Source organism: Loxodonta africana, chromosome 9 (genome assembly GCF_030014295.1).
Source record: "Loxodonta africana isolate mLoxAfr1 chromosome 9, mLoxAfr1.hap2, whole genome shotgun sequence".
Classification (NCBI taxonomy): Eukaryota; Metazoa; Chordata; class Mammalia; order Proboscidea; family Elephantidae; genus Loxodonta; species Loxodonta africana.
Window position 1 is genome coordinate 67,917,891 of NC_087350.1, and position 24,274 is coordinate 67,942,164.

The 24,274-nt window shown below is 41.2% G+C and overlaps 1 protein-coding gene across 3 annotated transcripts in view; it reads left to right on the top strand.

Moving 5' to 3' along the window:
• Window positions 1-24,274, top strand: part of EPB41L4B (erythrocyte membrane protein band 4.1 like 4B) — a 163,579-nt gene that overhangs the window by 90,120 nt on the left and 49,185 nt on the right. For 2 of the 3 annotated variants that reach the window (XM_064291627.1, XM_064291626.1), the window contains exon 15: window positions 5,080-5,144. In XM_064291627.1, the coding sequence (XP_064147697.1) occupies window positions 5,080-5,144 (65 nt within the window). Of the gene's footprint in view, window positions 1-5,079; window positions 5,145-7,400; window positions 10,138-24,274 lie in introns of those variants that run through there. The other variant, XM_064291628.1, reaches the window with a different exon arrangement.

Sequence of the window (24,274 nt, forward strand, 5' to 3'; positions counted from 1 at the left end):
AGCTTGTCAAATGGCAAGTAGCAGGGGCATAAGTTTAGGTTTCTGGGTGATCAGACACAATTTATTAGAGGCATTCAGGTGAGTCAGCTTTCTGTCAAAGCGTGTTCTAGGCCTAGGGAACATGAGTCCCATGAGACGTGCCTCCAGGAGAGGATGTCTTGGTCAACTATTTGGGAAATGTTGCATTCTTCATGTCCCTTCTTGGATTTTACAGTGGCCACTGGCATGGTGAAAGTACTTCGATATCCTGCAAGAAACATTTTCCTTTTATCCCCCTATTTTCTCTTTATTGTGGTAAATGTATATGTAAAAAAACATTTGCCATTTCAACTTTCTTCATGCCTACAATACAGTGATGCTAATTATCCTCACCATGTTGTTCAACCATCACCTTTATCCATCTGCATTTTTCTATCACCCTTAGCAGAAGCTCAGAGTCCCCTAAGCAGTGAGTTCCCCTTTTCCCCCTTCCTTTTGAATCCAGTGTTTCCCATAGCTCATTTGATCACTTCCCACAAAAAAAACTTTTTTTTTTTTTTTTGGTGGACTACCCATTAGCATCAGTGGAGCAGTGGTTTCTAGAACCTACTTTGTAAGCACTGGGCTAGGCCCATTTCCTACACAAGAAGCTGTTTGCTCATCTCAAAGTTGCCCCACCACAGCTATAACCCTGTGGTGGCCAATCAGGGCCTGAGGCCACCCACCTACCTGTCTACCCACCACGATAGGAACCCCTGATAGTATTCAAGGTGTGGTCCACAGCCCAGCTTGGATCAAGCACTTCCCTCCTAAACAGCTGTGGGTGGCTCTCGCTAGGCATTCATGGCCTTCTATGACAACCTGGCTCAGACTTACTCCTACATTTATTTCTCACTGCACCTCATCACACACCATATGTTATAGCTCTCTGGGAGCTGCATAATTATTGCCCCATAATGTCATTTTCCATTCCTTTGCATATGCTCATCTGCCAGGATCCTTTCACCTGTCCACTAAAATATTCTCAAAGACCAACTCAGAAGCCACCTCTTCTACGGAGCTTTCTCTGATCCTCTCTAGTCACCAGCACCTGTGGTTCTCAACCCTCGTGCCCATTAAAACCATCCGATAAGCTTTTAAGAAATAACTAGTGCTTAGGCCTTAATCCAGAGAGATTGAGTCAGTTATTCTAGGGGTAGAATTAGGCATCAGCATAGTTTGAAAGCAGTGGTTAAGAGCTCAGCTGCTAACCAAAACGTCAGCAGTATGAATCCACCAGCTGCTCCTTGGGAACCCTATGGGGCAGTTCTACTCTGTCCAAGAGGGTCACTGTGAGTCGGAATCAACTCAACATCAAGGGTTTTTTTTTTTTTTTTTTTGTAATGTGGTTCTAATGAGGAGCCAAGCTGGGGAACTCTGGGCTTACGTGGACCTTTCCTCCTAGGTCATCAGTGCTTGTGCTTAGAGACAGCCTCCAGATCTGATGACTTCTTCTAACCTGGGGACCACTTTCTTATGCTGAGTGGGTTTGAATGCCTGAGGAACACTGCTTTCCCTGGTTTCTGTGCCCTGTCACCAAGCTGGTTTTGAATGTTGCCAGTAATGAAGCTATTCCATGAAAAATGAATCACTTTGGAGCCACCTTCTAATAGTTCCCTTCCTTGGTCTTTCATTACTGCAAATGGGGATGGAATCCCTGTGTACATCACCTTTATGGGGTTTCCAAATTGTTATGCATTGGCAGAATTTTGTGACATTGACTTTGATACAAAAAATCACATGCCCATTGTGCAGAACCTGGAAATAACTTAGAGTTGTTGTGCATAACAAGTAAAAAAGGGCTTTAAACATGGTTGAGGAAAGCTGAGGTCTCCCACTTACACTGCCTTCTTTAGATTCTTGAATCTTCTCATTCATAGATTGTTTTTTATTGCAGGATTTTGAGTGCAAGTGACCGGAATGTTGTAGGGGAAAGAAAGGGTTGCTGATGGGTCATTATAGCTTGAAAGAGAGAAAAAAAATGAAGCAAAGCAGGCCAGCTCAGTGCTACCCCTGCGTTTTCCCCACCAGCCTTGTAATTGTGTTCTCACTGTGTGTTCCCTGCTTAGGGTTTGGGGGGTTTATTTGCTGAAATCAGATCTACGTAATGCTGTTACCTGGACATTGTTCTTCTCAACATATGTGGCAACTACTGTCCCTTTGCACCTGGCCAGTCTTGGAGGTTCTGTCTTACTTATCAAAGTTTGGTAGTAAATTGACTAAGACAAGAACATCCTGAGAAGTGGCCTGATAAGTATCTGAGTGCTGTGAAGGGTTTTCAGGAGGATGGTGTTGCAGCGTTTATCTTACTCTGCACGTAGCGAGGTTAGCCAACTGTAAGGGAGAGATGCTGTGTTCTCCATGGGGATGCTATTGGCGTTTCGGAAGGGGTAGTTCTTCATTGTTTGGGACTGTCCCTGGAATTACAGGACATTTAGCTTCTCTATTCTCTGCCCTTTAATGAAAGGTAACCCTCCAGTCATTGTGACAAGCACAAAATGCCACATGCATTTCCATTTGCCTACTGGGAGTCGTAACTGCCCCAGTTGAGAACCATCTGTGTTAACATTATAGTTCTCCCTGACAGCTTTAGAATTTTCTGAGTCAGAATTGACTCGACAGCACACAACAACAACAACAAGCTTTAGAGTTCTGTATAAAGTACCAAAGGGCCCTGAGGAAGCGTCTGAAATCTCCTTCTTTCTGGTGTTTATGGATAAGATACCCACCTTTCTGCAATTAATCTGATTTGGTTGTGTTTGAAGATAGGGGTTAGACCAGGGGGCAGTTTCTAAATTACCCCTTCTCTCTTGCTGAAGACCCAGTTGATGGAGCCACGTTTTGGGCCTGGCTGTGATAGAAACACCTGTAACAATTTGACTCTGAGAAAACCATCTACACTCTGGGTTTCTTATCCTCTAAAAGAGGGAGATGTTAAGAAATTGCATTAGGGTGATCGTGAACCCCTATCCAGCTCTCAAATTCTGCTATTGAGATATTCCAAATTCCTTTTTCTTATAGCATGTCCTTGTGGGGGCTGCAGACTTAGCTTGCTGACAGGAATCATTGAAGGAAAGAGACCACCATACCAATGGTCCTCAACCAAGATGGTACAGTGGTTAAGGACTCGGCCGTTAACCAAAAGATCACCACTTTAAACTTTAAACCCACCAGCTGCTCCACAGGAGAAAGATGTGGCAGTCTGCTTCCATAAAGTTACAGCCTTGAAAATCCTATGGGGCAGTTCTTCTCAGCCCTATAGGGTCGCTATGAGTCAGAATTGACTTGATGATAATGTGTTTGGCTTTTTTTTTTTTTTTTAGTTCTATAACAGAGGAAGCTTCTGCTTATTAACCAAAGCAGCAGGAGAGGGGAGAGGAACGGAGGAAATAATTAAAAGAATAATGGTGGCAGGACTTTAATGACTTAAATGTAAAAAAAAAACCATTACCATGGAGTCAATTCCAACTCACCGTAACCCTATAGCAACCCTATAGGACAGAGTAGAACTTTGCTTTAACCACTGTGCCACCAGGGCTCCTTATTCAAGTGTCCAAAATCAAACCCATTGTCATGAAGTTGATTCTGACTCATAGCAACCCTATAGGACAGAGTAGAACTGCCACTTAGGATTTCCAAGGAGCAGCTGGTGAATTTTAACTGCCAGCCTTTTACTTAGCAGCCATAGCTTGCTGTAGCACTTAAATGCCTAATTTGCCCCCGGCCCCCCGCCAAAAAAAAATTTTGCCCCATAGAAAGCACTTAAATGCCTAGTTTGCCCCATAGGAAGTTTAGCCTTGAGAATCCCCACGGTTTATGGCAGTGTCTGCGACCACTGCCCTCTGCAGGCCAGAAGTGGATAGGCAGCCCACTGCTCAGCCAGGCGGATCTTGTCTTCACCTTAAGGTGTGTGAGAGTCACAGGTCTGGATCTATTTTCTCATCTGAAAATGGACCAATTCCTCCTCCTACCTCCCCTCCCTCCTTCCTTCCTTCCTTCTTTTCTTTCCTTCCTCCCTTCCTTCCCTCCAGATAATAAGTGCTCTGGACATTTTTTTTTTTTTTTTTTTGGCATTTTGTTTTGAATCACATGTAAGAAAAGTACTTTTATTGCTACACAAAGAAGGACAAAGAATTCACCCACAGCCCTGCCACCTGAGCATCCCTACTCTGTCCTTGTCAATGTGCAGACATAACTGTTAGGCATGGCTGCTGTTGTTTTCAGCAATGACAAAAAATTGTTTCTGAAGGAAGAAATTTTCAACCACTCTCCCCATCTTTCTGGAACCTTCCACCTTTTTCTTTAGTAGAGGTGAATATTGCCTTTTCCTGGGCATGATAGGTGACCCTCCTTTTTTTTTTTCATTGTGCTTTAGGTAGAAGTTTACAAATCAAGTCAGTTTCTCATATAAAAACTTATATACACCTTGCTGTGTACTTCTATCTGCTCGACCCTTAATGAGACAGCACACTCCTTCTCTCCACCCTGTATTCCCCATGTCCATTCAGCCAGCTTCTGTCCCCCTCTGCCTTCTCATCTCACCTCCAGACAGGAGTTGCTCACATAGTCTCATATGTCTACTTGAACCAAGAAGCTCACTCATGACCAGCATCATTTTCTTATAGTGCAGTCCGATCCCTGTCTGAAGAGTTGGCTTCGGGAATGGTTCCACACTTGGGCTAACAGGAGGTCCGGGGACCATGACCGCAAGGGCCCCTCTAGTCTCAGTCAGACCATTAAGTCTGGATAGATGACCCCTTTTGAAACAGATGCTTTCACCTTTCTTCCAAGGGTAGCTCCCCAACCCCTTCACAGGAAAGGCTACCTTTACCTGCGTAGATGGCACTTTCAGAGCCAGGTGCTGTGTTCCCAGCCTTTATCAGTGGGGGAAACATGACTGCCTTGGGAAATGTTTGCCCCACCAGCCCGCGTTTAGTTATATAGCTTTTCTATTCACAGTTCCCTCAGCCCCTCAGGTGACTGCCAGTAAAAGAAAAAGTAAATGAAGATGGTTGAAATAAAAAGGCAATTGAATAATCAAGTGTGAAATTTTATTTCTAGCCTCAGTATCATCCTGCTATCCACCCCAGCCAGCCTCGGTGGCACCCTCACTCTCCAAATGTAAGGTAAGTGCTTAAGCCTTTAAGTGTTTTTGAAATTTCTGCTTCTCTGGGAAGTTCAAATTCTACTTGAAATTCTGCATCAGAAACCAGTCTTAACAGGTACATTGTCATAGTAGAGGTTCATTTGCAGAGGAGAGGAAGCCAATGATGAGTCTGGATTTACTCAAGTTGTACTTTGTGAAACTAAAATGAATTGATTTTTAAAAATAATTCTAACCTTTGACATTTTTGGGTTTGACATTTTTGGCTTAGAAGTTAGAAATGTAGTAGTTTCTAAGTAGTTTTCCTGTCCTTAGAATTCATTTACTAAAAGTTTGATGAAAGTTTGAGTATTTTTGTGTTAGTGGTGGTAGAAGTGTGTTTTTTGAAATGATTTTTGTTTTTTCCAAGGGTATGGGTTGGAGTTTGCTTTCCGTGGTGGTAGATTTTTCTCCCTAACCAGGACTTGGCAAATATTTTCTGTACAGGGCCAGAGAGTCAATGTTTGAGGCTTTGAGAGTCATTTGGTCACTGTTGCAACTACTCAGTGCTGTTGTTGTAGCTTAAAAGCAGCCATAGAAAATACCTAAATGAATGCTTATGGCTGTGCTTCAATAAAATTTATTTACAAAAACAGATGGTGGGCAGGATTTGGCCCCTTGGGCTGTAGTTTGCCAACCCCTGGCCCTCACCTAACTACAATCCCTCAGAAGTAACTGAAGTCTGTGATAACTGCGTTTATAGTTGGGCTTGAGAGTTTTCAAATGCTAGTTTTGTGAAGGTTGAAGTTCCTTTTAAAATGCGATTTTTAGATCCATCTTAATTGATATTTATGTGTGAAAACGATTGTAGAAACATAGTTGGTTAATTCAGTTTGCATTATTTCTTGGTGAAGTTGCTTGTCTTGCTCCTTAAAAAGGTATGGAGAATGGAGTTGGTGGAATTAAGTCCATTTAGAGCAAGGCAAATGAGAGAAATGAGTTCTTGATTGTTCTTATCAATTTTGTTGAGGATACTTTAAGAAAATAGTACAACTGTTTCATAAATACTTGATTTTCATGTAACTTTTTAAAGCAAGATAAATTGGTGGAGTAATAATTCTAAATGCTTCTGTATTTCAAAAGCAGTTTATTGTCAGACATAAGAAGTGGAAGAGATGTATAGAAATAATATTTTTATTAACATCATTTTTACAAAATGTCTCCCTTGTCATTGCCTATTATAGCGCATCAGTTTCCTTCTAGGGCACGACCTAGCCCAGTATTTCACAAAGGGGACTCTGAGGAAAGCTCTCAGATCAGTGCTCCTCTGTGGTGGCTCTGCTGGCTGGCAGCATCAGCATCACCAAGTTGGTTAGAAACGCAAAGCCTTGGCCCCACTCCAGACTCACTGGATCAGAACCTCTGAGGGCGGGACCCAGCATTTTATATTTTAACAAGCCCTCCAAGGGCTTGAGGAGTCCCTGGGTGGTGCAAGCAGTAAATGCGCTTAACTGATAACTGAAAGGTTGGCGGTTCTGGTCCACGCAGAGGCACCTTGGAAGAAAGGCCTGGCGATCTACTTTCAAAAAGTCAGCCATTGAAAACCCTGTAGAGCACAGTTCTACTCTGACACATGTGGGGTCACCATGTGTCAGGGTCGATTGAACAGCAACTGGTTTCCAGAGCTGGAAGTTTGAGAAGCATTGCCTAAGATACCCCATGAAAAGGGAATTCATCAACCTAACACTTTTGGCAGTTGTTATGTAAAGTAGCCACAGCGCACATTAGCATGAAAAAAGCCCTGAGAAGTCCTGCAATAAAGAAACCTTTTTAATTTTCACCTAGCTTTCCCCAGACTGGTTTGACTCTGTAAGACACCCTTTGAGAAATGATGACACAACCATAGACAGTTTTTCTCCACTTGGAAATTGATATATGATCTGCATCAGAATTTTTAAAATGCTAAAGTCGAAAATCCATTCATTTCCGTTTGTAAGTCTTCACCATTCACACTGTTCATAGTTTTCCCTGCCCATTTCCTGTGTGCTTATGTTGTTTTAGAGCCCTGGTGGTGCAGTGGTTAAGAGCTTGGCTGCTAACCAAAAGGTCAGCTGTTTGAATCCACCAGCTGCTCCTTGGAAACCTTTCAGGGCAGTTCTACTCTGTCCTATAGGGTTGCTATGAGTTGGAATTGACCCAACAGCAACGGGTGTGGTTTGTTTGGGTTTATGTTGTTTCACTCACATTTCTGGATTTTCTTCCATTCCCCCACTAACCATTCACTCTGCAAACAAAACAGGCCATCCTTTCAGGATGACAGGTCGCATTGGAAAGCGCCGGCCAGTGGAGATGGCAGCCATTTTGATTATGTCCACGACCAGAACCAGAAGAACTTAGGAGGGATGCAAAGTGTGATGTGTCGAGATAAACTCATGACTGCACTTTGAGAGACTGAAGCATCTCAATTCCATTCACCATCACTGTTCCATTACGTTCCATGAAAAGTGTCTTGGCATCGCATGGTTGTGTTCGTAAAAGAGCCTGAGAGGTGGTTTCGGTGTCCGTGTAAATATTTGAAAATAACTATTATGATAGCTAGTCCTGATTTACTGTTGGCTGCATTCTGAATACAATGAAGGTAGTTAAAGACTCAGGAATCATTGTGATGTTCTGATTTTAAGATTGGAGTAACTGTCTATGTTTATTATATTGCTATGTACCTGATATTTCTTTGTTATTTAATTAATGGGACCAAATGAAAGCAGAAAAGCTTGGGAAGATAGCTGAGCATATAGTGTGTCATGGGGATCAAGATTGCTGGGGTCCAGCCTCCGCCATTATGTGACCTTGGGCAACTCATTTCCCGTTTGTTAGCCTAAACAATTTTCCCCCATTTAAGAAGAATGGATGGACTAAATGATTTCCCAGCTCCTTTCCAAGTCTAAAATTCTGTGATTTTATTAAAATTTAATTTTTTAGGCCGAGGACATAACATTTGATCTAAATTTCTCATAAGGAAACTACATTATCCTCTTCTCTGAGAGAGGGCTGTATAAGATACATAACTTATTAGGTTGTTATTTAAATACACGGAGACTTTGAATTTCGTATCTTAAAGCCTTTTAGCCACTTTCAGTTTTAGTGATTATACTAATCATAAACTGCGTTGCATTTGTTTTGATAGAATTTGCTGCTCCAGTACAAGAATAATTTTTTACGTCCTGATGATTGGTGTTGCTAACTTGCATGATTTTAGAGAACTTAATTGTGAATACACATTGTCAGAATTTGTAGAATTTGGGGGTTGGTTTTTACCCTAGATTTTACTCTTTTAAAAAGCAACATGTAATCTGAGAAGCATTTATGACTCAAATTAAAGCAGATATGATTTTACTGAAGTTGTGCCAAAGGATTCTGTAGAAGGGGATAGGGTAGGTGTCACCCTAGTCTTCTTTGTAGAACTAGAAATCAATATATTGGCTTTTAGGGTAAAATTTGTACCAAAATATTTATTTCCCCCACTTTCAAGCCATGACTAAAACATTTTTTTCTCTTAATAAATGAGCCTGAGACATTTTCCATTAGTTTTTTATGAAATCAGTTAATTCTTGTGCCATTTTATATATGTCATAATTTGGCCCATTTTAAGCCTTTTTAAAAAATGTATTGATATTCTTTGAGGTATTTTATTGCTAAAATCTGATTCTTTTTTGGTTACCACAAAAAATCTGTTCAGAAGGAGGGAATCAGCTGTGCACCTTGCACAGTAGAATTGATCACTCACAAACTCTTCCTAAGATATTTGTTTACACGTGTGTTCCATTTTAGCAGCTGTTTTGATCCTCAGTGTATGTGCTGCCTAGTATAAATAAATATGTTCTGAATCTTCTAATCTTATTGATACATGTTTACAGATGTGTTTCCAAGGAATAAAGATTATTCTTGCTCTTTTGACTCCATCTTCATTTTATTGATTCTTGCTGCTGCCCAGAAGTGTCATTTGTGCATGATCTAGGTAATGGGAGAGTTGGCTTTTGAAAGTCTGAAGGTAAACATTGAGTTAGGTGACGTGGAGCAAGATTCTCGTAGGATGAGGCTGCCTTTAGGAAGAATGGCTCTTCTTGCAGGTACAGTGGCTGAGGTACTTGGTTCATCTGGAGCAGCTCTGGTGAAGGTTCTAGTACCTGTTACAGGTACTAAGCAGAGTGAAGTGACAATGGAGTTTTTCCTGGCTGCTGCTGCTGCTGTTCCTGGCTAAAAGACATCCAAAGCTGTACCTGTGGCCCTCCTGAAGGTTATGTACACTATCTACCCTCTAATAAATACCTTTCTGCTTAAAGTAACTTGAATGGATTCTTTTGTCTGCCACCAAGAAGTCTAACCAGTATATATGACCTCCTGACTGCCACATGAAATGTATACTTTTCATTCCTTTACTTAGTGGATCTCTCTTTATTGCGTTTCACAGTGGTGGTCACGCACTCACACCTTCTTAGTTCTCTATCCTATGTGGTATCTCATTCTCTAACCCTCTGACTTCTTCTTCAGTCTTTGTAACAGCCTTCTCTGCTGTCTTCCTATTAAGTATTGGTGTTTTTCAAGGGCCCTTCCTCTGCCCACTGCTTTTCTCACTTAACAAAGTCTATATAGGTCTTCTCCAGTCATGATTTTATAGTGTTGTTGACTTGAAAACCATTATCTTTACCCCAGACTTCTACCATGATTTTTTAGACTGACCTTTCAACTTGGATATCCCATATAAACCTCAAACTCCACATGTCAAAAATGAAATTAATCATCTTTTACCAAAATAAACATTTCTTCCACCTGAATTCTCTTTTCTACCCAAGGTAAGAATTTATACATCATCCACATCTGTTCTCCCTTTTGCCACTCGGATCCAGGCAATTCCCAGGTCTTCTCAACTCTGCCTCTTTAGTATTTGTATTTACCTTCCTGTCTCCTTACCAACACTGATCTTAAGGCAGTATTTCTTCTTTGGCTGAGAGGTGTGCTGATGCCAGGCTCTCCTGACAAACCCATTCTTCTCACAGTCACTAGGGTGATCTTTCTGAAATACCACCTGATTGTGTCATTCTGATGCTTGACATCTACCAGGGTTCTCCTTTACCTGTAAGATGAAGTCCAAGTCCATGTCTATGGAATTCTTCTATCATATTATTACTCTAGCATGTTTTTCCCCTCATTTCTCACCCTCCTGTTTAAAATCATACGATGTCAAACTCCTTATAACTCCTGGCGTATAGCACATCCTGCCGTTATTCTCATCTGTCCCTTTGCAAATCCTTTTCCTCTGTCTAGAGTGCTGTCACTTCCAGCCCTTCACCTAGCTTTTGCTCATCCCTTGAGCCTCAGCTCAGACAGTCTTTTCCCAGGAACTCTGATCGCTCCAACCTTTATCAATTGAGTTAATGCTATGCTCTGGGTTCCCCTAACACGTCCATATATACCGACGTTGCACTTGCCACTTTGTATTAGAACTCAAAAAAAAAAAAATTTTTTTTTTTTTCTTGCTCATCTCACCCTGTAGCCTGTATGCTCCTCAAGTATAAGTTTATTGTCTTATTCACCTTTGTTTCCTAGTGCCTGACACACAGCAGGTGCTTAGTGAATGTCTGTTCAGCAAATGAATTATTCCACATTCATTCTCAAGAAAATGTCTAACCAGGTAACAGGTAGTATTACATCATCTCTGGGCTGCTCAGAAGATATCTGAACAACCTTCTCCAGCCTGGAGCATCATATTTTGAATAGGACTTTGATCACCATTTTAGCTCTGGATTCAGCTTCGTCACCTGAATATCCAGTGTGTCAACTGTGTTCTCACTTGAAGCATTGGTATACTGTTTTGCTGGAAAGAGGACAGTCCAGTACTGTGATTTTGAAAACCCCCATAGGTTGACACTGGTCCACGGTAATATATAGCTAGCTACTCGATGGCAGCGGGTTAATAGCCAAAAGCTGTGCTTAGCACTCTACTTGTGTTATTTCACTCAGTCTTCCTTGGCCGCTCTGTGAGGTAGATAGTATCCTCATTTCACAGATGAGGAAGCTCAGACTTAGGGTTTAGCCAAGCAACCTATACACAGGCATGTAACTGGTAAGTAGTAAAGTCAGAATTCTGACTCCAAAGCCTATTCTCAGCTCCTGTGATCCGCTGCCTCTTGCCATTAATCATTCTACCATTTGTGGTCCTGTGTATCCACATTTCCACGAGATTATGTTGAACAGTTTACACTGAAATCCAGTTACTAACTAGAGAGCCACTCACACGTACCATGATATAGTAGCCCTGTCCACACCATGGCCACCCATGGTCTAGTAACCCTGTCCGCCACTACCACCACCATTTCTACCACCTGCCATCTAGTATCTCTGTCCACACCCCGCACCTGCCTCCTAGTAACTGTGTCTACCACCACCACACATACACCAGTGGTCTGATAACTTAGTCCATCTCCGTCACCATCACCAGAAGTCTAGTAACCCTGATTAGGCGGCATTCATTCAACAACAGTCCCGTTTGCAAAGGAGCAGAGACTGGGGATTATTTGTTAATTAACTACTCCTTATTTGAATTGATCCACTGTTCCTTCCCAAGGGCTCACAAACTAATAATTTCTTCTGGACTTTTATCTGCCAGCAGAATCAATCCAAAACCAATGGGATTAGTTGTTTTACTTTTTGAAACTTGGGTACATACAGGTCTTGTGTTGTCCATTCATTTTTCCGTGATCCCTCAGAATATCTAACTAAGTTGACAGTGTCGTCAGATTGAAGTAATTTATATGGACCAGAAGTCTTGAAATCATGCCAGGCAATGACCTTGGCCTTCAAACCCCCTTGCCTGTTTCATTCCTTGGTCTACCAATTCCCTTGAATGTGGTTCACCTTAAAAGTGAAGACAGAAGAATAAGGACAGTGCAGGAGTCCCGCCTTGCTTTTCTTGCCTGTTAATATTGCACCATCCTTCCAGGTCAGTGATCATAGCCTCCTGGTTCCTGCCCTGACAAAACTAATGTTAGAGCCTTTCTGTTGCCCTTGACTTTCTTTTAACTCATCTTCAAATGGGAACTCATCAAAGAACTCCCTGAGCAGCCTTATTGATCTCTTTGGATCAATATTTCTCAAGCTTGGCTCCAAATCAATTCCCTGACTGACCGAGTCTCCCAAAAGTACCAGGCAAATACCCTAAATAGGCCTAGGATGATTCGCCTCAGCCATTTTGCTATAGGAGCCAAAGGACAAATGCAAAGGCAGGGGCATAAATAGAGAAAAAGCAAACTGCTGTTAAAGGAAGGTTCTTTTGCACATGAAAAGTGGCACAATTTATAAAGCCCCTTGGAGTACCTGGAAGGTGAAATAACCTTGAAATTGACATTCAGCAAAAGAAGAAGTCCTTAATAATTCTGCAAATAGGCCCACTTCCCTGAAAATCAGGGAGTTAGAATGCGTGGACAGCTTATTAAAATGTAGATTGTTAGGCCCCATTGAAGTCATCAGGCAGAAACCTTAGAGGGCATTTTAACAAGCACCCCATGAGAGCCTGAGGTGGGCAGGGGCAGGACGTCACGTTAGAAAAGCACAGCTTCTTATCTGGTTATGTTTGTCCTTATTTTAATGGCTCAATTTTAACTCTCATTAGAGGCCAACTCTTTTTAAAAATTATTTTTAAGTAGGCGTAATGTTAGAAAGTAAATAAAGTAGATGGATGCATCATAATAAATAACTAGGTCTGTCTCCTCAGCATAGTTTTGCACCTCCTGAGGCTCATGGTGAAGCTGAAGAATGTTAGAATTCCAGCGATACTTTATGTGGCTTTAATTTCCTCATAACCTTCCCATATCTGTCAAACAAATTCTGTGCGATTGTTCTGCACTCCTCAATCCAGAACTACGGGACTAGTGAATTTCAGCCCCTGACGGGTAGGGTACATGCACAACTCATGTAAAGACCTGTGCTAAGATTAGGGCACATGGTAGAGAAACAGGTGGAAATTTGTAGAAGAAAAATGGCAGGGTGTTGCACGCCAGATAAAAGAAGAATTACAGAGTCCGCCATGCAGAGTACTGATTTGACTTCATCTAATTAACTGAAATATGTAAGCTTTGGAATCCCACATAGTTTGAACCCCGACTTTGCCACTTGTTAGCCATGTGACAACTCCTTGGATAGTGCAAATGGTTAAGCACTGGACTACTAACTGAGAGTTCAAACCCATCCAGAGGCACTTATGAGATAGTCCTGGTGATCTGCTTCCTAAAGGTCACAGCCTTGAAAACCTTGTTGAGTGCAGTTCTACTCTGCACACATGGAATTGCCAAAGTTGGAATCGACTGGATGGCAACTAACAGCAACCTTCTTATGACCTTTGGCCAGTTTGTCTTTGTGCCTCAATTACCTCATCCCCAAAAGGAATTTAACTAGCTCACTGTCATGGAAATTAAGTGGCATTATGTACCTAAGGTGCTTAGCAGAGTGTTTGACATGAGCTTCCAGCAACTCTTAGTGTTTTTTGAAATGTAAGGCCTTAGATGTTTATGTGGACAGAAACAGAACGAGGAGATTCAGTCTAGCTCAAGAAATGGTATATCTCATGGGTTGGTGGGTTGAGATAGATGGTCTAAGTTTTCATTCCAAAGGAAAGAGCAGATGGAAGAGTATTAACGCAATACGTGGAGACACATCTTTTTGAGAGTCTAAAAAGCTAAGAGCAGAAACACCATGGGAATCTTTTGACAGAAGATAAAAAGAGAAATGGAAATGATATTTCCATTTGAGAGTGCTAGGAATAACTGTCCAAGCGGGATATGGACAGTGCTTTCCTACCTGCTGATGGCAAAATTGACATAGAGCAAGGAATTGGTTGGACTGCTGAGAATTTGTTCTGCCTGGTACCATTAAGACATAGAAGTTTTGACAATTGAAAAAAAGTGCTCAATTCACAATTTGTCTAGGATTTCATCTTACACAAAACAGAGAAAATTTTCACTATTAGAAGACTAAGCAACAAAGGAACCACTGAGCTTTTTTTGCTTTTTAAATAGGTAATACAGACAGTGGTAAAAATTCAAACAAAAATATCTTAAAATTGCATCTCCTTTCCATCCAGTTCCCTAGTTGTCCACAGAGGCAAACACTGTTAGCATTTCTAGTGTGTCAATCTAGAGCTATTCCACATACAAACAAGCACATATATTGATGGACATTTAAATGGCTTGAATTCTCTAAAATTACAACTTTGCTGCTATCTTTGTAAGTTCTGTTTGTTCCCTTGAACAAAATCTATCTGTAGGAAAAATTCCAAGAAGTAGAATCGCTGCAACAGAAGGTATGTGCATATTTAATTTAGCTATCGCCTAACGAAGTTTCCCTCCAAAGATATTCTACCTGTTTACGCCTCTCCCACCCACACACACACACTCACAGACACACACACCAACAATTGCAACAGTGCCTTTGTGACTTCACAGGAAGCAAGCTCACAGCCTTAGCCAACTTTTTATTTTACCTTTGTTAGTTCGACGTGTGAAAACTGGGACTTCAGTTTTAACTGCATTTCTCTATGAGCAAGGTTGTACACCCTTTCATCCTTTTGAATGCCGTTTGTAATTTGTTTCCTCTGAACTATCTGGAATCCCTATTCTTTTTTGTTTTAATTTTTTTTATTGTGCTTTAACTGAAAGTTTACAGCTGAAGTTAGTTTCTCATACAAAAATGTATACACACATTGTTATGTGACCCTAGTTGCTATCCCTATAATATGTCACCAACTAAAAAGAAACCAAACCCACTGCTGTTGAGTCGATTCCGACTCATAGCAACCCTATAGGACAGAGTAGAACTGCCCCATAGAGCTTCCAAGGAGCGCCTGGTAGATTCAAACTGCTGACCTCTTGGTTAGCAGCCATAGCACTTAACTACTACGCCATCAGGGTTTCCATAATATGTCACACACCCTTCCTTTCCACTGCTGATTTCCAAGGTCCCTTCAACCAGCCCTTGTCCCTTTCTGCCTTCTCATCTTGCCTCCGGACAGAAGCTGCCCATTTAGTCTCATGTATCTACTTGAGTTAAGAAGCGCACTCTTAACAAGTATCATTTTATGTCTTGTTGTACAGTCTAATCTTTGTCTGAAAAGTTGGTTTTAGGAATGATTTTAGTTCTGGGTTAACAGTCTGGGGAGCATGTCTTCTAGGGTTCCTCCAGTCTCAGACCATTAAGTCTGGTCTTTTTATTAGAATTTGAGTTCCGCACCACCCTTTTCTCCTCTGTCAGGGACTCTGTTGTGTTCCCTGTCAGGGCTGTCATTGGTGGTAGCTGGGCACCATCTAGTTCTTCTGGTCTCAGGCTGATGGAATCTCTGGTTTATGTGGCTCTTTTTGTGGAACCCCTGTTTGTGAGTCATGCTCTTTAATGAAGATCAGGCTGATGAAGTCAAAATGATCTTGTCATCTTAGCTTTTATGATAGTGAAGAAAGAGAAGGCTTAGAGAAGTTGATGTTTAACCAACATTTTTTGAAAGCAGATTTATTGGTGGAAGTTCAAGTAACAATCAGCATGATACCAAGCCCTGGAGATCTGAAAAAGGAATATGGGCAATATAAAAATAGCCCGGGAAAAAGGGTTGATTTGTAATATCTATGTCGTCTTCTCTATTTGGGAATTTATTGAGAACTTTCCACTCAGACACCTTAAATACCCTCTCAGACATCAGTGAATTTTGCTTGTGCATTTGATCAAGGAAGGATGGATTTGCTTTTAGTTACAATTAAAGTTCTAATATATTGGATCCAAAGTCCCAGCCGTATCACAGGACTCACTGGCAGTTTTATTGGAGAAGGCTGCAGAATTTAAAATACCAAAACTGCTGTAGTCTAGGCAATTCGCTAAAAAAGGTTAGAATAATTAGAGGAACATCCCCATAGGCTCATGTTATAAGGACTCCTCAGAAACCTGCCTAATCATCTCCTCCTGAATGGTGGCGAATGGTTTAAACATCCACATTCTGCAGCTGAGACCTCAAAAGCAAGAGGTGTTGCTGTGCTAACTGCTCAACCAGCCTCACACTATGGCTGAGTAATGAACACTGTATCTTGTTTAATTAAAGGCAATTAAACAAGCCCTTAAAATTAGGCCCAGTGTATGGCCTTGGAGGCTAGGCAGGGATGTTTATAATAGAAGCTTCTGAAAAACCTAAAAATTTGGGGAACAGAGACTGGATCATTTGAGATTTTTATGTACTAATGAATACCAAAATAGATTAACCTCGTCTGTATCATCTCCAAAACACGCACTCAGTTTTCAGCTCCAGCTCTCCCTCACAGATAGCTTGTGCAATTAGAATGTCTAAAACCTACCCTTAACAGATTATGCATTTTATTCATATCACCCAAACTTCATTCTGAAATGAATAGTATTTTCAATTCATTCATTTGGTGAGTTGGATAGAGTCTGCTGAGTGGAAAATAATATTCCCAGCTCATGGCCAAGTCTTGCCTTAGCTCTTTCAAAATACAAAGGATGGTAAAGAACTGGCACAACAATGGACTCAAACATACAATCATGGAGATGGCACAGGACTGGGCAATGTTTCATTCTGTTATACGTAAGGTTGCCGTGAGTTGGAACCAACTCAACAGCAACTAACCATCAGCAACAATTTAGCCATCGTTTGCATACTAGCAGCTGAGCTTTCATGACAATGATTATTTTTCATACTGTTCTTGAGGCCTCCCAGTTGATGCTGTTGGGGATACACTTAAGCAGTGGTTAGAGGCAAGTCTGCTAATCCTGTTGCCTACCTGACAGAAAAAAAAAAAAAGAATCTTCAGTTAAGGCAAAGAGTGGGCTGAAATGAGAGGCCAAAAGACTTTGTAAGAAACCAAGAAGGAAAAGCAGTGTTAGACTCATTAGATGTGAGTGCTGTAAAAGAAAACAACTGTAATCGTGTCTGATTATTTTTCTAAGGCAGGAAAAATTGAATAAACTCTTAGTCATGAGCCTCTGCGAAAATGAACTCATGAACTAGAAGGACCCCAGACGTCATGGTCCCTGAACCTTCTGTTAGCCCAAGACTGAAACCATTCCCAAAGCCAACTCTTCAGACAGGGGTTGGACTGGACTATAAGACAGAAAATGATACTGGTGAGGAGTGATCTTCTTGGCTCAAGTAGACACATGAGACTATGTGGGCAGCTCCTGTCTGGAGGCGAGATGAGAAGGCAGAGGAGGACAGAAGCTGGCTGAATGGACACGGGGAATATGGGGGTGAAGAGAAGGATTGTGCTGTCTCATTAGGAGGAGAGCAGCTAGGAGTACATAGCAAGGTGTGTATAAGTTTTTGTATGAGAGACTGGATTTGTAAACTTAAGGCACAGTTTTAAAAAAATGAACTCATGAAATATGAACTCACTGGACTCAGATCCTGAAATTGATAAAATCCCAGGTTTCACCACAAAATTATAGAGTTCTTCTTACAGTTTCTTGGTGCCTTAGAGGCACACGTGCACGTATGTGCACGCGCACACACAAACACACAGAGTGAGAAGGCTGTTGTAAAACTTAGCAAGAACACTTCAGGACCAGGTGGGTTTTTCTGGCATAAAAAATGTGAAGCCTGCTTACCTGCTTACAGCCATTCATTGGAGTCATCTGATAGTAATTTCACCAAAGGAAAGTTCCAGACTCAAAGATGGAGGCACACATCCTACTCTAGCTCACACAGTGCAGAGACACAGCTACCACTGAGTCTTAAAGGTTCCCATCGTTCCTTAAGATATGGAATATTTTACAGTTTTGCAGAGACTAAGGTCATGTTAGGAACAACTGGAGAATTCATGACCAAAGCGATTAGACACTTGTTAAATTACCTAAAACCAAACCCATTACTGTCAAGTCGATTCCGACTCATAGCAACCCTATAGAACAGAGTAGAACTGTCCCGTAGGGTTTCCAAGGAGCAGCTGGTGGATTTGAACTGCCGACCTTTTAGTTAGCAGCCGAATGCCTAAATTACCTAAGGAGAGTTAAAATTTAGTGTCCTGAAGCATCCATTCAACTAATATTCACTATGCTTCCACCCTGTGCCAGGTACTGTAATCGGTGGGAATTCACATCGAAGAAGCCTTCTTTGGCCCCAGGTAGCTGATAAGCTAAACAAAAGATCACCTAACCTAGTGTGGATTCGTAGTACATCACCTGTACTAACACTAGAAATATACGATTCCAAGTTGATTGCTTAGAAATATGTTGAAAGAAATACAGATTGGGGAAGTGTCCTTCTGATCGTTAGTCTGTATAAAGGAATCTTTATTTTGACCCTTGTAGACAAGAGAAAAATGATACAGGGTCACCTTTTCTCTCTAGTCTTTTTTTTTTTTTAAATAAAACAACTACAGTAAGAAATCATCCCTAATTAATTGACTTAACATTGGTAATGTATCATCACATTTCTAAGATGTTGATACAATTTTCTTCTCAAGCCCATTATGAAAACGTAGTTTTTCACCAAATGTATGCTGTACTTACTGCCAAACAGTGTTCTTGCACTGAATTTAATAAAAACGTAGCAATATGTTAGTCTAATTATTTAGTCTGTTTAGTCTCTACTAAATTAAAATTGAAGTAAGTGACAGGATCTTGGAAACCACGATGAGTCAATACACCTTCTCTCATCTCTCATTTGGACATGGTGGATATCAAATTATTTCACTGAGCTGTAATTCCTGGCACATAAAGGCTTAATGTTTATTTTAAAATGTAATGTCTAGGACCCAGGTAAGCAGAGTGAGTTACCCAAGGTCACAAAGTTCAGCGGCAGCAAAGCCAAAGCTAAGTGCCAACCAGAGTTCTTTTTACGTTATTAAATGCTTGTGTCGTCTGTATGGCAAAGCAATATTATTTAGCACTCAAGACAGCGCAGGAATCTAGAGTAAGGCTATCTGGGTTCAAATCCCAGCTCTGGCACTAACTAGCTTGTGACTTTGGGAAAGTCTTCTAGCCTCTGTGTTCCTGTTTCCTTATCTGTGAAGTAGGGATGATAATAACTGTTCCATAAACGGTTGTTGGAGGATTAAATGAGTTAACAGATGGCACATTGCTGGGCACTCAAAAAAATTAGCTTTTATTTATTTTCATCTGTGAGTAGTTAGCATGATTAGTGCCCCTGTGTTCAAAACATAGTACTTGAAGGGACTGCACTAAGAGAGTCCCAATAGAAGAGTAAAGGCTAAAGGACTGGATGTGGCCTAGTGGCAGTGCTTCCCAATTTTTTCTTGTCCTTGGCACCTGAAGAAAGTGATAATATTTGTATACCACACTGGGGTAAACAGACAAGGCTGTTTGAGGCTTCAGGCTCCCCAAATCCTGTCCACTTGCTCTAATAGCTGATAGAATAAATGGCTCAGCCCACCTCTAACCCCCCGGAGGCCTATCACTTGGGATGCTCTACTGCAATATTTGTCAACATCCCTCCCATGCTTTAGTTCTGATTAGGAATATGGATTTGTCCCTACATAGACTAAAATTAACAGGAACCAGTTCTCTGCAACCAGGCTTCTCTGGATGGTCTAAGCAGTCTGCGAATGTATTCCAAGAACCTGTGTGCTCTGTGTATGTGACTGTGTGGGCTGCGTAGAAGCTGCTCCTACCTTCAGGAAGCCTGCCAGGGAGTAGCGTGAGTAGGTAAAATGGTAACTCTGAGTACAGGCAGCACATGAAAAGTGTGTAGTGAGTGATCCAGACAAGACCCTGAAGACGTTAGGAAGAAGATGTCCATTATGTTTTCCTGGGAGCAATTTCAAGCTGGCACAAAGATGTGATACAATACCTATGGGGACTTTTTTTTTTAGCCGTGCAGGCATTGGCATTCAGTTAAAAGCAGAGCATCTGTTGATTTCTTGGCCTACCTGGCTGACAGTTTGGTTGCTTGAAAGGTAAAAGAATCACTGCAGGTTCTGCTGTTGTAACCTTGATTCTGATCATCAAGGAGGACCAGGTTAGTAATGTGGAAGTGACACGGTCCTTGGAAGAAAATGACTCTGATGTGTTGAAACTGTTACTATGAGATGAGTTGAACTCAGGGTTTACTCCTCCAGGTATTCTCATTTTTAGAAAATGAAGATTTCAAAAAATGTCCAAAAAAAAATATCGAAAAGGAAATATTTTTCACTTGGTCTGTGAAGCCGTTCAGGGACCTCTCGTATAAACCCACAGCTTAAAACAGTACTTTTAAGAGCAGGAAGGTGGAACATATGACCAAAAACAAAGGATAGAGTCCTTTTTTTTTTTTTTTCTTTTAAAGAACAAGATAGATTGACAAAGTAGATGCAACAATTGGCTGAAATTGAGTATGGCACAGGACTGAGCAGTGTTTTGGTCTGTTGTACATAGGATCTCTGTGAGTTGGAACCTACTCGGCAGCACCTAAAAACAACAACAAATGTTTTGTAGGTGCTTTGGTTCAAGCAGAAAGATGAACAATTTAATAAAAGAGCCGTTCTTGAGGATAATAACTATAACGTTAACAGGACAGAGAGGCAGAGCTACTCAACTTCTGCTCTACCTTTCTCTTTTCAGGAAGGAAGCCAGTCAATATACTAACTGCAGAAGGTAAAGAGAAGAAATTGAAGACTAAGATGAGAGAGTAGTTAGGGAATATTTTGCTGCTTGATGATTAGTTCAAATCTTCAGGCTCAGAAAAATGACCTCCTAGAATTCTGAGAAAAATTGCACATGTGAGCCCTGAGTTAGCATCAGTACCCCGTGATAAATCATGGAGTCTTGAGGGAATGCCAGAAAAGTAGACAGGGAAATGTCACACAGTTTCTCAAAAAGTAAATTCCAAAAATTGGACTGGTAAGCTTGACAGTGATACCTAGGGAAGTTTGAGAACAGGTTTTTTTTTTTTTTTAGGCACTTAGTAAAGGAAGTGGGATTCACTTGGGAACAGCATGGATTCGCTCAGAATAAGTCATGCTAATCTTTCAGCATTCTTAGTAAACTGAGAATAGGACTGTCTGTAATCTGATAAACAAGATTTGTCAGAAACCAACATTTAATGTTGAAATATTAGATAATCTATATACTTCAGAAAGAATACAAGGATGACTGCTAATATTCAGTATCATTCTGGAGGGCTAACCAATGCAATAAACCAAGAAAACCAAATAAGGGGTAAATATTGCAAAGGAAGAAACAAAATTCATGTGATCATCTTCTTAAAATCCCAGTGAATTCCAACTAATAAAGGAGTTCAGTAAAGTAGCTGGAGGCAGGAATATCTTAGTCAGTGGTTTTATATATCCAGCAGTAAAAAATTGTGGGAAATGTAATAGCTAATGAAATTGCATTTTTTTCAATTGTGACAAGACTGAAAAATACCTAAGAATAAAGTTAACAAAGTATGTTCCATACCTATGTGAAAAAATTTAAAATCCTGACTGGAGGACATTTAAGATCTGAATAAATGGAGAGAAATACTACGTTCCTTATGAAAACATCCTCCAAAATTAATCCATAATATTTAATGCCCTCAATCAGAATTCCAATGGGATTTTTGAATTCTAAAGTAATCTGAAAGAGTAAGTACATGATAATATCCAAGAAAATGAAAATTATGATGTGGGAAAGGAAATAGGATTTGTCCTGTCAGTTATGAAAACATGTTTAAACAAAAGTAAGACAATATGGTGCTAGTTTAGCAGTAGTTAAGTAGATCAATAAAAGTAGGACGAATCCAGACACAGGCATAGGTATATAGTATGTATTAGTCCTGGGCAATCAGGAAAACTTAAACCACTCATGGAATTAGTTATACAAGGAATGAAAGCACTAAGAACCTAAATTGGACAGTGAGGCAATCCAGAAATTAACAACTAGAACTTGCTCATCACCCCTAAAGCTGGAGTGACCAAGGGAGGAGGTGGTGTTCCAGCACCAAGGAGCCAGGGCCACAGTGGAAGCTGGAGCCACAGAGGACTCACAGCTGCTACTGAAAACACCACTTGAAGCACAAAGAAATGGGAGAGAAATACCCTGACTTATCCCCTTTTTCCACCCTGCAGTCTTTTGTTAATAACTTCCCATTGGCCAAACCTACTTGGAAGCCAGAGGGCAGGAATCCTGGGAAACACAGTCCCTTGGAAACAGGGCAGGTCAGAGGAAGAGCAGGGAATGGATCTGAAAATAGAAAAGTGACTGGCTCCTATAGAAGACGGCAGTTCAAGTTGGTGGGGCAAGGAGGAATTATTTCTTTGGTGAAATGGGTATAATTGGTCTTCATTGAAGAAAAGAAGAAAGTTAAACCTTTACCTCACAAAATAGACATAAATTCCAGATGAGTTAATAATCCAAATGTGAAAAAATTATAAAAGCAAGAAGCTCAGTCTCATGTATGTAATCACTCTAACACTGGGATTAAGCAGTCCCTTCACCAGTTAGTGTGCGTTGTCAACTGCAGGCCTTAGAACATGCCATACCCACTGCCTGGAATGCCCAGTACAGCCCCACCCCCAGCCCACTCTTTGTTATCATCCTTCAGGGCCTTACATACTTCAAGCATCACTTCCCCAGGAAGCCTTCTCTGTTGCCTCCTCCCCAGCCTGGGTTGCATACCCCTCCCCCTGCTTATCCTTACCAAAGCACCTAACACACCTAACATACTGCCTTGTTACTTAGCATGAGCTCCTGGAGGGCAGAGACAGCATCTCATTTGTCCTTTTACCCTTGTGCCTACTAGTCTCAGGCACAAGAGTTGGCACTCAAATATTTATCGAATGCATTGATATTTAATTTTGTCTTTAATCCAACCAGTATTAATTGAGCACCTGCTGTACTTAGCACTTAGCACAGTGGAGGACATGAAAACATGTGACTGAGTATTCCTACAAAAAAGACGTACACAAGGCTGTCTCGGGCAGTGGAGTTGTGAGAAGGATTTGGGATTTTCCTGATGAGTGCATTTGCTGCCTTAAATAGAAGCTGAGGCAGATGGGAAGATGTGGCAGCTGGACAGCATTTGGGGCAGTGAGCAGAGAGGCAGGAGTTCTGAATTATGTCCCAGGCTCAGTCAGTTACCTGCTTTATGACCCTGGTCGCCTCAGCGCCCATGGTGGGACCCCATTTCCCCATCTGCAAAATGAGGAGCCACTCAGGCAGTGGCTTTCAGTCCCGGCTGCACCCTGAATTTAGAGATAGATTATGAGGTGAGTGGTCTGGGTTAGGGCCTGGACATTGATATTTTTCAAATCTCGTCTGGTGATTTTTTTAAACAGCTTTATTGAGATATAAATTACCATGCAATTCACCAACTTTAAGTGTACAACTCAGTGTTTTAGTGTACTCGCAAAGTTGTGCAACCATCACTATAATCTAATTTTAGAACATTTTTGTCCATCTTAAAAGAAACTCCATACCCATTAGCAGTCGCTTCCCCCAGCCTCTGGCAGCCACTAATCTACCTTCTGTCTCTATGTGTTCTCCTGTTCTGGACGTTTCGTTTAAATGGGATCGTACAATGTGTGGCACCATGTTTCCAAGGTTCATCCATGTTGTAGCATGTGTCCAGTACTTCATTCCTTTTTATGGTCAAATAACATTCCACTAAATACCACATTTTACTTATCCGCTCATCAGTTGGTGGATATTTGGGTTGTTTCCACTTTTGGGCTATTATAAAAAGCACAGCTAGGAGTATTCACGTACAAGATTTGTGTAGACATACGGTTTCATTTCTCTTGGGTATGTACCTAGGAGTGGAATTGCTGGGTCCTATGTTTAACCTTTTGAGGAACTGCTGGGCTGTTCTCCAAAGCAGCTGTACCATTTTACCTTCCTACTGCATGGGGGTAATTTTAATATTCACCCAGAGCTTAAAACCACCAGACTGGGTATGTCTGAGAGGCTTCATTGTGAATTCTCTGATTTCTTATCCAGGATTAGATTCCCAGGGTTGCTCCCAGAACCCCAAGTTGCCCAGAACTTGGCTGAGCTGTAGAGTGGTATGATTGGTTCATCAGAGAAACCCCATCATTCCCAGCCTGTGTTTGAGAAAAAGTCCTTTGTCCCAGCTCAGGACCCTCCCCCTCCCCCTGCCCTATTCTGGTCACAGTTCTGGAGGTGTATTCTAGAGGACTCCTTTATACAATATGC